Genomic DNA, 17,781 nt, shown 5'->3' on the forward strand with positions numbered 1-17,781 from the left:
TATCTCTGAACTTGCACCAGAGAATGGCACCTAAATGGAACCTTCATTCTTTGATAATTTGGGAGACCTTTGTAAACCAACCAACTTTTTCTCCCTCACCAAGCAGAGGTCAGACAGACAGAGAGCATGAAAGCTCCTGTGCAATCATGTGCTCTAGCCTTATTTACACACTGAACACACGTTCATACAACAATTGAATGCATATTTCATACAACAATTTCACCATGCAGCACACGTGGTTTAATCATGGCTGGCATTCCTGGGTGGTGAACATGGTTCACTTTTCCTGGCAGGATGTAGTTTATGGGTGAACATACTGTCTAGTGTCTACCTAGAGCAACAAAACATTTAAAAAGTCTCTCTCTCTTTTCATTTATTTCGATCTCTCCACCAGCATCTCTCTCTATTTTCTCACTTTGTCCCTCTCACAAGGTACAAGTTAGAAGGACTCAGTGAAAGTGAGGAGTTTAAAAATAGTCACCCGAACAGAGAGAGTTCTCTCTCTTGGGCCGCTGCTGCTGCACCTCGGACACCGTTTCTGTCATCTTGGCTTGGCTTTGAAGATCCCTCCATCTGTACGATCACAGAGGCTGAGGCGAATTATGCACATTATCTCTGGGCTCCTCTCCCTCATTAGGGCCCAGAGATGCCTATCTCCAGGAGGAGAGGTGCAGCGCACGAGGACAGGTTGCCGGTGTCATGTCATACACAGAACTCCGGTGCTTGTGTGTGTGTGTGTGTGTACAGTATGTATATGTATGAGTGTATGTGTGAGTGTGTGTGTGTGTCTGTGTGTAGGCCTATGTGTGGAGTGGACACACATATGTATGTAAAGTATGAGTGTTTTTTTATGTGTGTGTGTGTGTGTGTGTCTGTGTAGGGCTATGTGTGTCTATTTGACAACGTATGTGTGTTTTTTTATGTGTGTGTGTGTGTGTGTGTGTGTGTCTCTGTGTAGGCCTATGTGTGTCTATTTGACAACGTATGTGTGTTTTTATATGTGTGTGTGTGTGTGTGTGTCTGTGTGTAGGCCTATGTGTGTCTATTTGACAATGTATGTGTGATTTTTATGTGTGTGTGTGTGTGTGTGTGTGTGTGTGTGTGTGTGTGTGTGTGTGTGTGTGTGTGTGTGTTTGTGTGTGTGTGTGAGTGTGTGTGCATTTGACGTACTAACATAGCAAAACTGTACAGGAACTGCTATCCATGTCACACACAGAGAGCCAATGAAGTCCAAACATCCCTAGAGATCATGCCCTCTTACAAATATATGGAAATGACAACAGCTGCTGCAACAACAATAACAATTCGGATTTGCTTTCCCCCTTGATACCCAGATACATTTAAATCAGTGGACCTCTAATGGCCCCAAGTTGCCATATCTAAACTTCACCACCAGAGGACACTATTCTTTAAGGGGCATGAAGGAGACAGAGAGCGAGAGAGAGAGAGAGATAGAGAGAGGGGGAGAGAGAGAGAGAGAGAGACAGATGCATCAGGGACTTCTCACTCTCATACAAATGAGTTTCATTTACATGGCAGAACGTGAAAAATCATTACATCTGTGAATGGGAATAAATTATTTCATTAAATCTGTTGTGGCAAGACGCACATTCATTCCCTGTGTCTCAAGTGGCGCACAATATTTAATAGTCTTGTGCAATTAGGAGAGAGTGATTTGAGACGTCACCATTTTCCAGACCTCTCCAGCACTAGGATGATAGACTACAGATGCTTCCTCTGTGTAGATTCAGTGACTGGATCACTCTGAGGACAAGAGAAGGGGGGAGTTCAGTTTCAGTTAGAAGCACATCAGCACTTCACCGTCATTTGCTTTCATAACCACAGTTAAAATGACTCTTTCTGGAACTATTTACAGATTAGAGTTTACAGATGCTCTTTCTCTGTGTTATGTGTCTGTATGTATGTATGCACGCGTGCAAACTTGTTTGTGTGCATATGCCTGTTTTGAGTAATGTGTGAGGAGAACTAAGATTGTATTTTATATAAGTCAGACTAATTTGGTTGCTTAAATGTCTTGGTGTCTTTTTTCAGATGTCTGCCACGTTACCTTGTTCTACCATAGCATCTTTCATGCAGGCTGTCAAGTGTAAAGTGATTGTAGCTATCAGTGCATACAGTATGCTTAGTATTCAGACATCCCAGACAGAATGAGAATGGTGCTTGAATATCATGACTCCCATGGAGACTAGATCTGTTTCCCGCGCGCTCGTGTGTGTGTGTGTGAGAGAGAGTCCATAAACCAAACGACAGTTTGCATTACATAAAGCGCTTAGTTTTGACAGACTGTTCTAATTGGTCAGGGGCGGGTCATGGGTCAGGTGGGCATACCTGTTGAATGAACTGGAGCTGGTCAGCTGGGATGGCCAACAACATCGTAAAAATCTAATACACTCTTTATATTATTTATGATGCATACGTATCAGCCTTCGGTAGCAATGAAATGTGATCGCGGAATGACAAATAAATGTACTATATAAATGTAGCATGCGTGATGTAGTGAGTGCCACGAAAGGGTTAATTTGATTTCCCATCCACGGTGTGGTGTACGGAGGTTAGTTATTGTGGTGCAGAGCCTCTGGACGGCGCGCTGCTGCTCACAAACGCCAACTTCTTTACTTGCTCATTCACCACTAAACAAAAACAATGGCGGAGCTAAGGAAGCGTACCGACTTAGAATTTGACGGTACCCGGTCGTAGAAGCAATTGAGCGGGAAGAATTAGCCCATGGACGGGCAACAGTCATATCACGAAATGGAAAATCCGACCGAAAACCCCAGCAAGGCGGCGGAATACCTGAAAGAGCTGAATAAAATAATCGAAACACAACAGGAGTTGTTAGAGACGCAAAAGATTCGGATTGAGGAGCTTGAGCAGCAAGTCACCGATCTTTGCAAAGAAAATACTTGTTTGAAGGACCAGCACCAGAGACACCTGGCCACCTGCAGACTGCAACAGAGTAACAGCCACCCCACGCTGGGAGCGATAAAAGAAAATGTTATACAGGAAAAGTAAGTCCTCGCTCATGCTCAATATGACAGTATCGTAAGGTTTTTCTGTGAGGTTATTTCTCCAGTTACCTATGCTATTCTCTTTCAAGTTTGTGTAGCCTTATTTTCGCGCTGACGTATTTCGAAAAATTACACAGACTGACTGGTAGTTCTATAAAGCTCGTGGGGTGGTACGATGCAAACAATTGTTGTGACGGGGCAACATTCAGTTCCATTTAATTAAGTAATTGTCAACAAATTTGCGTTGCCTAAACTCAACTAAACTCTATTTAATGATCAGATGAATCAGAATAGAACATTACGGCTGGTGAATGAGATCGGATCAGCCCATCAATACGTAGTGAGACAGGCTCAAATCTGTACCAAGTAGCTTACAGTAGATTGCGTAAAGGCGAAGAGAGTGTAACGGTCACTGCCAGGGTTTACGCTCCTCGGTCGACTGCTTTGTGCGTAACCATCTCCATATCCATAGGCTATGCTGTCAGAAGAATTCAGCGATAGTGACCATAGACGAAACAGTGTGTCTGCCATTCCTTAATGGGCGCGTACGCACATGGGTATTCTTGTGTTCCTTCAAAGAGGATAAGGTGAAAGTCATATTAGATAAGACAAAGTGTAGTTCCCTGGGCATTACAATTATCATTTCATACAGAGAAAAATACCTTAAGTGCCAATCATTATGCCAAGCTGTGGAACCTGCGTACATCAGTTGTATAGGCTTATTCATTTGTGATTTTTACAGGGTGGGGAGCGCTAGTTATCCACTGCTATTTGTAGCCTACTGTACAAAGGATTTATCTGTTTAATATTTCAGTGATTCCAGAAGTGTTGTTTCGAATTTAGCCTATATTTCCCCAATATTAGAACATTTTTTTCACGCGCTGTTCTGTCTGTCATGTCATTGCGCACCCCAGTTCACCACGTTTCTTGACTTTGAGTGTATATCACATCCCACCCAATGAGAATACGTGAGCATGCGGTTTTGTTCAAATGTACAAATCAAGCAGTTCGTACAAGTCACTAGTATCCAACACTAAACATTTTAGTGGTGGAGTTAGTCTAGCAGACATCCTCTTTTTCGCAACCCCCCCTTAATCGCCTTCGCTGAAACGCCCTCGCCACCAGCGAGATCTGAAACACATTAATCTGTTATTATTTGATTATATATAGATAATCATGATAATGCCTCCTTTTCCATCAGACCTTTCTCCCCTGCTCGGCTGCCAGTATTAGTCTTTTAAATGGATTTATTGCAGACACTTATTAATCCAGGATATTTATGGAATACAGCTTCAGTGTAAGCTTTTAGCAGCACTGGTGTAGTACAGAGCATACATTTGATTGTGGCCAACTGGATGCTGCCCTCCTCCCCAAAGCACTCTGTGGTCAGTGCCATGCCAAATGCACTTCTGATACTGTACATTTTCATTGTAACATCGTGTGGATTATTGGCTATTCCATCAGTGTAATTCACATCTGAGTGTTTCTTCCATATCTCCCTGTTGTGACACAGTGAAATGGTGACCAGTTGAACACTTCTGATTTGCAGTCTTCCTACAAAACACCCAAAATGTAATACCTTTCCTCTTTACATTCAGACACATCAGATACAGTGGGTGGCATTATCAGTGCCAATCACTCTTTCAGGTATTCTCTCAGGGTTCAGTAGTTTAACTACTTAATATATAAGCAAACCGGTTGAAATCAGAAAGTAGACAAAACTGAAAGGGTAAATAGAAACAAGCAAGCTGTTCTTTCTCACTTGTTCATAACAATCTACTTATGATCAAACATCTAATTAATCAAAGCAATTCAAATTATCTCAGATATGAATGCATTTAAAAGCACATGGGCTGGGCCTGGCCAATCAAATAAAATCTGTGGTATTCTTAGTTTCACCTAGATGCAGGATTGTCCCTGAGGTACAAACGTCCTCTTATCAGCCATTACATTAACTTCCTTATTAAGGTCTATGTTTCATGAAGTGAAACTGTGTACTTCTTCATTTCTTGCAGACTCAGCATCTATTGAAACACAGTGCTGTTGAGTAAAGCATATCCGTACAGTAGAGAACAGTTTTGACTGTATGGGAATGCCTGTGATATTTCCTTGACTTGTGTTGATATTGGCATGACCTGTCAAAGGCTCAACCTACCATCTGTTTTTGATAACTTGACCTGGCACCTGAACTGATGTGTCAGTGTGTGTTTTTAATCTCTGTCTTTTCTCAGAACCAGCTACTCTCTCTCTGAAAGAGAGAGAGAGAGAGAGAGATGAATGACAGCTTTCGTATGCTTTACGTTCTAGAAGGGTGTGATGGAGAGGAAGTCCCAGGTGTGTTCCAGAGAGTGAATGAATGACACAGCAGCTGAATGTGTGCCGAAACTGGCCCCGGTCCGTTCCAGAGTAGGGCCAGATCTATCGGCACCCGCCAGCCATCAGCACCTGACCTCTCAGGTGTGAGGCGTGTGGGCGTCCGAGTGTGGAATGCCTATGGGAAGTTGTTGTCATGAAGTTGGCACAGAAATGATGAAATGCTGCCTCATGCTCGGAAATAAAAGCATTCACTTTCTCATGAGTGCATAAAGCACTTTAAAAATGTTGATCCGGCATCAGATGTTGTCTCTTACGTAACGATTTGATGACGACACACACAGTTGTCCAATCAAAAGGTTTATTAGCTGAGAACGAGAGCAGGGACATAGACCAAGACACCATTACATAGGAAACACAAGGGAAGTAAAAAAAAACAAAGCACGATACACAAACAGGGTAGTCACATACAATACACCGGGCAAAACACATGAGGTACAACGTAAAGAAAGACTACACAAGCTAACACATACATGACACGGAAAACGCAATTACACTAACTAAAACCGACATTACACAAACCAGCATTCACACACATTGCATTCTGTGAGGCTAGCACTCAGTCCAAAAGACACCGACGTTACACTTAGTTAACTGAATGTGTAGTAATGTGGTGGGAGGACACTGGCATTACATCACTTGTAAAGGGCTGGCCTGAGGTTAAGGCACATGCTGTAATTATACATCTTTAAGTATTGGACTCTAATGGGCATTTAAAAGCACTTTCAATATCTCAAAAGGGTTCTTGTTCAGCCATCATTTACAGTTTGTGAAAGTGATAGTTTTGAGATAGCTAGCTACAGTACACAGTGTCTTGCTGAAGAGAGCTCAAATGTTATGCATTGTTGCCTTTGTTTGATGGTATGACAGTCATTCCATTTATAGCTTGTTAGGGGAAGAGGGACACATTCTTGAATCGACTATAGTTCTATTTTTGTTGTGCTCTGGCATCCAAAGTTTATATTTGAACAAAGATTTGTGTCAAGCTCTCTTTTAACTAGAGCAGGGACAAAGTGGTATGGGACAAGAAGGAGGAGACAATTGTGTGTGTTTGCTTTTGATGTGCCTTCCTTCCTGATAGCAGACCATGCCTCTTGAGGGATGTGCCCAAGTCATAACAGTTATAAGTTGCCTTTGAGGATCTCACTGCTCCAAACAGACTTCTTGCCAACTGATATAAACTGTGCTGCAAAGGCCTTCATAACTTCTGCACTAAACCTGCAGTGTTTAAAGTTGGGGTTGGGTGGGTGCTGCTGCTGGTGGAGGGGAGAGGAGTGGAATAAATTTGATTGTCACTTAGGTATTCTGTTCAATCACGCACCACCCTGTGGTGTGCCTGGCCTGGCGGAGCTGAAGCTGTGGAGGAGGCTTGCGGGGGCCCTTGCTGTGCTGCGACTGACTGCCGCCTCTCATGTTCCTGCGCGTACGAGTTTGCCACGTCAGCTCCTGCGCTCGTGTTACTGCTGACCACAGCGAGCTGGCAATCCCGGGCCTTGGCTCGAAAAGGCTGCCCCGGCCAGCCGGCGGGCTAAGATAGCTGCTGGCAGTCGCAGCGGACCTGTCCCCAGTCCGGCCCGGACCCGCAAGTTTTGCCCCAGGTTGGGGCCAGATGCACTCTGGAGTCGCCCATCGTCTGGTGAGAGGGAGCTCCCATGCATATCAACGATGTGGGTGGGAAGGTTACGACGCGAGGGGACCGTAAAAAGCTAAACGGAGCTGTCTAGCGTCACCTTGTTAGTCGTGGGACTGCTATGGCGTTGTCATAAAGTTGAAGGCTGATTCTCTCATGGGAGAGTTTATCAAAGGATAACCTCCGTTGTGTCCTCTGTCTCAGCTGTCACACGGAAGCGCTTGCTCTAACAGGCGCCTATATTTGTTGTGGGAGAGGCGGCATTATACCCGCACACAATGTAATTATGCTTTGTGTTTTATGTGTTTTTGTTCCCTTGCAGAACAGGCCTACAGGGAAATGGAAGGGGCAAATATCATCCTTTATATTGAAAACAGCGTGAGGTTTGCCCTCAAATGTGCAAGCTCTCCTGTATAATAAATACAGTGTCATCTTCATTCATGTCAGCTGCTATGCAATTTGAGAGGCTTGGAATTTTTCTCGTTCAGGTTGGGCAACCTGCCACTCGGACTTTCTGAGCAAGGCATTCTGCAACTTTCAGAATGCCGGGTAATTAACTGTATGAATAAGAATGTGTTGTGTTGCCCTGGGCTAGAACACTGTGGACAGCTTGTGACATAAAAGAGAGAGAGATGGAGTGAAGTGAAGTGTCAGAGAAAGCCTTTGGGTGGTCCTGTTCACGAGAGAGAGATGGAGAGAGAGATGGAGAGAGAGATGGAGAGAGAGATGGAGAGAGAGATGAAGGAAAGAGGGATATACAGAGAAACACAGAAAGAGCGTAAACAGATGTTAGGAGCATTCTTAAGCAATTAAATATTGATGGTCACAGGAACTCTTTAAAGATCTCCTCTCGTAAGCATATACAATTTGACACTCTACACCTTGTCACATGTTTGATGTGATGTTTTCTCTTTTCATCTATTGTTAATCTACACCGTTGCTTTTGGGTGCAGTGGTTATCAGGAGCACTCATGGATTTTACTTATTATGTCCTCATCACATCTTTTGATTTGCCCCTTTCTCTTTATATTTTCATTTGGCATTTTAGGCAGTAGACGGGTCGTGCCTTGAATGCTTGACTGTGCTTTCTTTTAACTTCTTTTCTGGCTGTGTGGGATAGTGGTAGTGGCATAACATATTTATATAATACAACCAGGTAGATCCTTGAAACAGAATGTTCTTTAACACATATTGACTTTTACATTAGCACATTAACTGCTTTCTTTGAAGTGATAACCCAATTGAAATTGTTCTGAGACAACATTTTCCCATCCTCTGTGGACATTTCCTTCAGATTTCAATGCACATACCCTCAAGCATGCTGTTATGGGTCCCATATAAACTAGGATTCGGTGGTAAGTTGGCTTTCATTATAGATCATCTTGTAGGAATGAACCATAGGATCATTTGTTGTGTATGTCGTAGAACATTCACCACATCTGTAAACTTTTTATTTAGCATTTTATTTCCTCCCATTGAGATAAAAAAAGAAAATCTTCTCAGGAATTTTGATATTGGGACATTTGTGGAATGCCATATGCATTCATTCAAGCTTTGCAGTGCATTCAGTTTTGTCATAATCATGTGAATGACTTTGCTGATTGCTTTTGTAGCATGGCTTAGTCTGTTTTCAGTAGCAAGTGAATTGCAGATATGAGGGCAAAGGAAATAAAACAGTAGAATGATGAATATGAAAAATGAAATATCACCAGTTTCTTTTTTAAATAATAAAAAAGCCTAATCTAATCTTTTCAGAATGAATGAAACACAGGCAAGCAATATGTCTCCTTCTGTTACTGTGCATTATTAAAAATGTGTTTATCTCTATAAAGAGACACATGAATGGCTACTGCTTTTCCTTACCAAACTAACCAATGGCTCAACCGAACATGCAACACAACACTCATGCAGTACTATATTTGCTGGGATTATCATTGATGCATTGAGTCTGTACACAATTCTACATATTCATGCTGCATTAAAAACAGGGTGGGTGTATTTATTTACAGAGCATTTTAGGACGTGCGTCATCAGGCCTTTGGCTTTCATTTGTAAAAAGGGTGATAACACTGTCCGGATCTTATCAGCAGTGCAAATGGAGGCCATCTATCATGAGGCCATTGCTCAGCGGTGTCCTGCTCAGTGGGGAAAGGCTTCCTAACGGGAGCGCTATCCGTTACTCTGACGAGAGAGAGAGAGAAAGAGTGAGAGAGGGAGAGAGAGAGAGAATTGGGAATTATCCCAGAAGAAACAGCCTTCCACATAGTTGTTCCCCCCTCTCTGACTTGGACAATCCCAATTAGTCTTCTCTGTAATGACATTCCTCGGGAAAATGAGTGCCAGATTACAAAAAAAAAACACAGAGACTTCAATTGGCAAAGCCATGGGCCAGTTCTGTTTGATTAAGTGTAATCTACTCTTTAGTTAAGTGTTAAATACAAATTAAGATATTTGAAGAAAGAGGCCTTGTTGCCAGTCTTTGAGTCCTTATAATTGTCCTCTAAAGGACTTTGTCAATACATTCAACACTGTATATACTCTTTGCCAATAGTATAGCGAGCAAGATGGCAGAGAATCCGAAGGCCAGAGCTAACCTTGAATGATCACAGTCTTTCAAGGCACGTGGGACCTAATTGACTGATTGATCTTTCACCATTGACTCTGGAGCCCAGCGAGTGCCTATTAGTCACCAAAGGCCACTACCACGCTCCCGGACCCTGATGGAGCTGGTCCTTTATTGGTTTCTGTCTGACGGATCCTAGCTGAGAAAACGGCCCGTGAGATGCCACAATGAGTGATGCTTAATGGAGTTTGAAACCACTGCTCGTCTGTGGACCTTGAGAGAGCCATGCCATTGCCATGCCATGCCATGCCACGCCACGCCACACCACACCACACCGGGCTGAGTAATGGGAGTCACTGGGCGCACTGGGCAAGCGTGGAGAAGAATGGACTGCAGCCCATGCAGTGGAAGGGGGGGTGTTTGATCGAGAGCAGCACGCTTTCAGTCTTTTTTTTTTCTTCAGAGGGAGTAAGCTGGCTGCTATCAAAATGTCACCCCGGTTGATGGTGTGTGCTATGGTATTTGGAGTTATGACTTTCTATTTGCTTGCTGAAATGACTTGAAGATAATGGGGGAAAAACACATTTTTGATTCTATTACTGTGTTGTTGACAGGACCAACCATTTGAGGCTAATTAGCATTTATCTACAAGATAGAGCCCCAGTGCTTATTGACTTACAGCACATTGTAAGGGGATGGGTTGTTTATTCTGGAAATGGCCTTTATGACTTGTGTCTCGATGATGTTGTTTTCATTAAGCCTCCTACTGGTTGTGTAATTCTATCTTGCGGGGTCACCTGGAAGCCCTTATCATGCAGAGCCACATGGTAGGATTGCAAGGGAGCCAAGTACTGATCCTGTTGCACCATGAGTTGTTGGTTGTTGTCTCCATTTTGCCTTGAGGGTGGCTGTTTGTAACCATATTAAAAATGATACTAAAGCATATAAATGATCCAATTATTTCAGTTCAGTTCATTTCCTTTAAATGATTAAGTACATTTTTAATACCAACTTTCTCTATAGCATCTTTTGCATATTATTATTATTATTATTGTTATTATCATACAGATTGAAAGAATAATTTTATTTTACTTCTTTGTATTTGAGAGGAATCTGTGTACAAAATACATCAAGGATTATGCTGTCCAAGGAAGGGTTCTTGTCATCTTCTAACTTATCCCGCTGTAGAACTGCAGGTTTTATGAGCTTCAACTAAAATTTCAAGCTCGTCAAAAAAACATTGGAATGTCCGCCAGCTTGGTTCAAATGACATCCACTTCATATGTGATTAATAATTTGAAGTCAACAGTCGATCTGGACATGGGCTGTCATGTGTCAGACTGGAAATGAGCTTTTAAAGGACCTGTAGAGAGACCCTTGGAAGGTTCTAGATTGCAGATTGTTTCTAAGAGAGCAAGTGGCAGGACTGAGGATATGCTAGACTCATGAATCATGAGCTGCCCCCTCCCCCCGTTATCTTCAGTAGAGCTGGAGATGATTGCAGTGTGAGGGGAAAAAAGTGTGGCTCATCATTTCTGTGAATGACGGCTCTGAGTCGACTCTCACAGCTGCAGGAGTTTAATTCCCACCGACGTGAAATGTTTCATTGAGATGGGAGGTGAGAACGACAGGTTAAACTTCATAATGGAGGTGGACCCATTCATGCCATATTCAGCTGTCACTGCCAGAGAAGTTGTGCAGGCGCTGCCAAAACAATAAAAAGCTCAAAGTCTCGAATAGACCGAACAAGCAGCCCTAGCATCCATAACTACAACAACTGCCATCCTCTCCCCATCTCTCTCTCTCTCTCTCTCTCTCTGATCCCTGATCCCTGCATGGTATTCCTGGAAAAAATGACGGCTGTTGTGTATCCTGTGCTTGTCAGTACACGGGCGGAAGGCTCCAATATCCAGGTTAGGTGGTTTATTTTATTATTTTTTATTTTATTTTGAGCCATATCCACACTAATAGAGGGTGTTTCATAAACGCTGACCCATCTGATGGCGAGGAGAGCGTAATGGCTTACGGCTCAACAGACGCCGCTTGCTGACTGACTCCTGCCCTTCATTTCGTCGTGGCATTTGCTCATTTGTCGGAGCCGAGACCTGGCCGGATCAAAGCAGGGGCTACACTCGTTCTTCACCAAACACATCCCACCCTTACCTCCCTACCCGAGCCCCACCGCTGGGTAAGAGGGGAGCTCAATTTCCAGGGCGGTCCTGGGGGGTGCAGACATGGTAACAGATTCATCTGCCAGTGATGGGGTAGACATTTCGGTAAATACCAAACATCATTACTCGTGCCTGGCAAGACGGGGGGCTATTTCTCTTTTGCTTGATGGAGAAAACATAGTTTACGGATGATGTACACAAATTATCATCCATACAAACTGTCTCAATTTTCAGTTTGCCACAGATGTCCATGCTTTTGACTGCATTTGTCTGTGCAGTCAGAACATTGACCTCTTATTAAACAATTATTTCTACCTGTCAGACCTGTCTTTTACCTTTTATTACTTGTTTTACCTGGAGTATACTCAAAAATCCAAGATTGCTGAAGACAATTTGAACTATATTGGTACACACATCAAGACAATTCCTTCCAAAGTCAGGAACAGTATGAGTGTATGCAGAGAAAGAAGATAAAGGGACATTGCAAAGTTTGCAAATAGTAGAGGAGATATTAAATGTGCAAGTTAGTCAAAGATGACAGGAGGTAGTATAGCAGTGGATTGGGTTATACACTTCATCATTTTTGTTGCACCTACATTGTAATGGCAGAAATTCCCTTGAGAAAATCACTCTTTTACTGCATATCATTTTTAGATTCATAGCATTTTGGACCATGCTCATAACTAAGATTGATGTACCCCCATACACTGACTGTACATCTCAGTCCAGAGGAAGTCCAGGGGGAAGAAACGTCTAAACCTAATCCAGTATATGGGGCCCAACTCTCTCTAGGTGACCGTTTCGTTTGAGGGCTGCTGCATCTCTCTTATGTATCTGAGGAGCCCTGGGAAGTCTTGGCAGCCGCTCCCAATTTTACTGTTCAATTTGGCCTGATTACTTTTTGAAGCATCTGATGGTGGAGTTGCATGGCCAGGAAGGGGGAGGGCAAGGAGATTAAATGGTGCACTTATGAGTATTCCCTGAATTACAGTGGCCTGCCTGGTCAGTGTGATCAGACCCCCCATGTCCGGTCTGGATCTAGGTCTGGCCAGTTTGGAACATGACGGGAAGGACTGTGGGTAGTCAGTGTGAGTAGGGGTGGAGAGGGAGAGAGAGAGGAAGAGAACGAGAACAAACAGAGGCCCTGGGGGCTTGCTGAGACACTACAGAGTGGAGGTGTTGTGTCACCTGTTCTTCCTCAGGGTACAGGATTTCACAGTCACTCAGAAAGGGTTGTATGAGTGTATGAATCAGAACATTGTATACTGCCTATCAAAATCTCATGGAAAAGCTATTATAATTTAATACATTGGTATATGATTAATGTGGAGTTTACGACAGTGTTATATATATTTTCTGAATTATATATATAAATAGTTTTAAAGGAAATGCTGGTTGCCTGGATACTTGTCATTTTCTTCAGTCTTCTGATACAGGACTCTTATTTTCTGGAAATGCGCAACGAACATGGCTCCTTTAATGATGAAGCTTTTTTCTTTGTTACTCTGTAAATCAGAAATAATCCTCATAAACGTAAAACCTCTTTAGGTGTTAGACCGGTATTACTGTTACATGATGGATTTTAGTCCTTAGAAAAAGTGTGTAAAAATGATTAGGCAATACTATGGATAGCAACTACAATAAACTGTGAACCACCAAAAGAACAAAATATACTGTTGCTGTAAAAAATGTGATGGGTGACAAACTGTCTGAAAGTAGAAAATACCCTGACTGTGCCTAATGCCACCTTCTTCAAAGACAGAGACTCTAGTATTCTCTTGCCTGCAATCATCACCTGCCTTTGTAGTCTACATTGATCATCCTTGGATGTGCATTTTGCCATCAGCCTAATGACATAAGAAAAATCTCATTGGCTCCCTAATTGGGCCAATCACGTGATGTCAGCATGCTCATCAATGAAGAGCCTAACACAGAGAGCTCTTTGATCTCGTCCACAGGCCTGAGACCAGGTTATAGCAGGTCATTTGATATTGTTAGATGCTTTAAAACACTCAGAAAGATCTTCAGATGTGTCCCAGTAATACATGCAAATAAATAAATAGTAGAATGTTTGTTTTCCCAACAGCCATTCATCGGCATGGAAATCTTTGCATGTTTTGCATATGATGTGTGGTATGGATCTGGCACAACAAGCAGCCACGTGACTATGTTTTCTTTCACAGAGACCAATTATCTGCATTAGAGTGGCTGTTACATGCTAAATTATTCATGTTGTATTGTAATAATGTGGACTGTTGAGCACTCAACCATTCCACCAACACCGGACTGTACATAACCAGCCTTTTGTCTTGTGACTCAATTCTTGTGAAGTGAATGAGGATTACTCTTCGGCAGAATACTTAAAAAGTATAAAGGCCTGATGTCATCCATTTTCTCCTTGAGGAAGTAAACGCTGTCAGCCTCTAAAAGCAGCCCCGAGCCGGAGAGATGAGTTTATTTATCAAGAGAACATCTGCAGCACTTAAGTGCATTTACTCAGTCAGTCAGTTCTCTCTCCCAAAAATGCTCTGGATGTCTAAGACCAGCTGCTCCTCTCTCTCTCTCTCTCTATCTCTATCTCTCTCTCTCTCTCTCTCTCTCTCTCTCTCTCTCTCTCTCTCTCTCTCTCTCTCTCTTAAGTTTCAGTTGGTTAAACAACCTCTTTGAGTCATGAAAGTCTGAAACGCTAATTTTTGTTGAAAAAACGATGACAAACGTTGCCTGAAGCAATGCTAATGTGGAAGGGGGAGCGGCACGCCCACTGGTCTTGTTTGAAATCGAATGCATAAATGAAAGCTCCCAAAGCCTTCGCCGGCTGTCCAATGAGAGGATGAGTGGGGCTGGTGATTCACTGCCTCAATGACTTCTCCGCCGTGGTTCCCTCACCAGTTAGACTCGGTTCGACAAAGTGTCATGGCCCGGCTATTTTGACACGATAGCCACTAAAATGGAAATGGACAGTTCTGTTGTCACTAAGCTCATTTGTCCAATTTAAATTCATATTTTTTACAGCAAATTATCTTCCATCAGGAACCCAAGAGTAGACCATTATCTGTCGGGCCTAATTCAGATTGGCCTTTAAACATAATAAGGTGCTGTATTTTATTCCGATATCACACATTTGTAGTAATTGCAGCTGGATCCTAATCTGAAGGATCAGATTTTGCTGGTAGAGCAAGGTGCTAAAAACTCAAGCTAATGGATTTGGTTGTCAGGGAGGGCATGCACATACTGACTAAATTTACCTTGATGTGTCCGATTGCATTAAACAAGCTTAATAAATGGAATTAACTGTACCCAACATCCATGGTATGTGGACTCGTCTACATCCACACGCTAAGCCCTACTCAACCTATTCCTGTTTACTTTGAAATCTCTCTGTTTTTTTGGCCTTTCCAGCGGCAGCACCATTCATTTGGATGCAGTGTGGACGCCAGAACTTCCTGGCATTCTAATGTTGACATTTACCTCCTGATGTGCATTCTGTGTCATCTGCAAATACAAATGTCAGTGGGAACACAGTTTTAGTAATAGGGAGGCATGTAGACTACCGTATGTTTGTGTGTCTGTGTCTATAGGCTGTAGGCAAGTTGGTATTTCTATGTTGGTATAAATGTTGCTCTTTAGATCCACTAAGGGGGATGAGATTAGATAATGACAGTAAAATAATGAAGTTGCTCTTTGGCATGAGGTGAGACTGTGTCAGTCGGAAGGCCACCTCGGGTGCCAGAAGCACGGGGGGAACTGGTGTTCGAGGGCCAAGTGGAGAGGACCACAGGTGGGCAGGGCCTGTCTAGCGTCAGGTCAGCGGGCATCGAGATCAAAACACCCACCCAACCCAACCTGCTGGGGGCGTCTTAATTAGTCCACCATATGAAAGGCCTCCACTCCACTCCTTTCCTCTCATCTGTTCACTCTCTTGCTCGGCTGAAAGTCATTTGAAAAGCACTCATGCTGTTCTGTCTCTCTCTCTCTCTGTTTCTCTCTCTCTCTCTTTCTCACTCTCTCTCTCACACACACACATGCACACAGTAGACTCCGCTTTTGGTAATTAGCACTGTGATTAATGAGGATAATTTGAATTTATGTAACAGGTTAACTAGACACAACGTATGATGTAGCACCCTGGGGGAAGGGGATGGAGGGGGCTCTTTCATAGGGCCATCAGACGTTTGGGATGATGAATGCAGGACTACGCTGGGCGGCTGGTCTGGATTGTAAACACAGACCTACATACTGATCTTCATTGTCTTGCTCGACCAGAGCTACTGATGGCTTTTGCATTGCCAGTTTTCCAATTCATTATTAGTAATCATGTATATGTAATCAGTATATTTTAGAGGCCCTTCATCTAGGGAGAGTATTTCTAAGAGGAATATCTGATGGTTGACAGGTCTCCTCAAGCATAGATCTGCATAGCTAAATGCTTCGCGGTATTAAAATAGTGTGTGGCAATTATGCATTATTTATGAGCGATGCCTACCATTTTTGGGCGTTCTCTAGGAAGCATGCCTTAATGTCGCATTATGAGTTGTGACCTGTCATGGCCGGTGATCTGGGCTCACATTAATCAATCTGTTTCCATTTGTGCAAGTGGAGAGCCACGGACGACAGGCTAGGCCCTTTTTCTTTTTTTTTTCACCGAGTCATCGCTTTAATGCTCAGCCGTAATGGTGGGCCTTTCATCAAATCCCTTCCCCCGTGGCACTGGGAACATGCTCATGTATTAGGCCACCGGTGCCTCTACACATATTCTGTTTTGGGTTCTCAGATCTCGGGAGCTTTTGTCTGCGCTCCCCTCCATTATCGTCAGCGCAGACATCAAACCGTCGAAAACTAGCCGCTTAATGTTTTAATCTTCTCCCTTTACTTGAGGGGTTAATCCCATTATAGAGTGGAAGGTGTAATGGCTAATCATGGCGAGAGGTACAAGATAATTAGCAACAGCACATTCTCCACAGCCAATGCTCTGAATGGTCTGTAGTGTAAGCAGTGTACATGTATTGTGGTGGTGTTCAACATTTTTAATCTTTTAACATATTTAAAATGCAAATATGTGTAAGATGCACTTCACCTATGGTCTTGAGCTGATGAAAACATATATGTAGAATGCAAGGAGCTGTTTTGTTATCGCTGCATCGCTGCACGAACAGTGACGTTCTCCATGGGCTTCCCAGCTTGCTGGGAGTTGTTAGGCCACAGATGTTGGCTTCTGCATTGTGTCAGGCATGGGCCGCTAATCCCTCAGCTTGTCCCGAGAGAATCAGACGTGCCGCTTTTACCCAGGACCTGAACTGTGCTGAACCTTTAAGCGCCATCCTCCACTCTCGATTTAGGCCGCGGTTCCCAGGGTGGGGTAGGGTTGGAGAGGGTGATTATGTCATTGTCAACAGCTTTATGCCGGTTGCGTAATTCCTTCAGCCGTGCATACGTGGATATTACATTGCTCGCTGATAAACTAATGCCGCTATCTCCGAGCCCTCCGTGACTTGAGCCGGAACTCGCCCACTCATGTGCATGTAATATCTCCTAACCCAGGCCTTAAAATGAAGGAGATTTGGATATCAATTAATGGAAGTGTCATGGGAGGAGTATTGTAAGAGTCTTTAGTTTGTCTAAAGCGCTGCCAAATGGTGTGTTTGATTGAAGCGAAACATCAACAGTATCATCTGCATTTTCCATATTCCACGCTGATAAGTCAACACTGTTCTGTTTTCCCACTCTCAGTGTCTGAACAAAAGCACATGAATAAATAAAGTGGTTATTTATTGATTTATTTATTTATTTTGTGTGTGCTTGCTCTCTATCTTTCCCTTTTCCTCTCCTTTCTCTCTCTCTCTTTCTCTCTGTTTGTCTTTTTCCGTTCCTCTCTTTCCTGCTCTCTCTATCTATTTCTCTATCACCCCGTCCCCTTTTCTCTCTATCTATTCCTCTTTGCTATTCTCTCTCCCCCTATCTATCCTCCCTCCCTTTCTCTTCTTTCTTAATCTCTCTTTTTCTCTCTCTTTCCCTCCC

At 43.1% G+C, this 17,781-nt stretch overlaps 1 protein-coding gene across 3 annotated transcripts in view; it reads left to right on the forward strand.

Annotated features, from left to right (window-relative positions):
- Positions 1–2,423: 2,423 nt before the first annotated feature.
- Positions 2,424–17,781, forward strand: part of iqsec1b (IQ motif and Sec7 domain ArfGEF 1b) — a 179,545-nt gene continuing 164,187 nt past the window's right edge. The window contains exon 1 of one of the 3 annotated variants that reach the window (XM_048253904.1): positions 2,424–3,029. In XM_048253904.1, coding sequence (XP_048109861.1) covers positions 2,746–3,029 — 284 coding nt within the window. In that variant the 5' untranslated portion in view covers positions 2,424–2,745. The remainder of the gene's footprint in view (positions 3,030–17,781) is intronic. The other 2 variants (XM_048253905.1, XM_048253910.1) reach the window with 2 other exon arrangements.

Source organism: Alosa alosa, chromosome 10 (genome assembly GCF_017589495.1).
Source record: "Alosa alosa isolate M-15738 ecotype Scorff River chromosome 10, AALO_Geno_1.1, whole genome shotgun sequence".
In the NCBI taxonomy this organism is placed as follows: Eukaryota; Metazoa; Chordata; class Actinopteri; order Clupeiformes; family Clupeidae; genus Alosa; species Alosa alosa.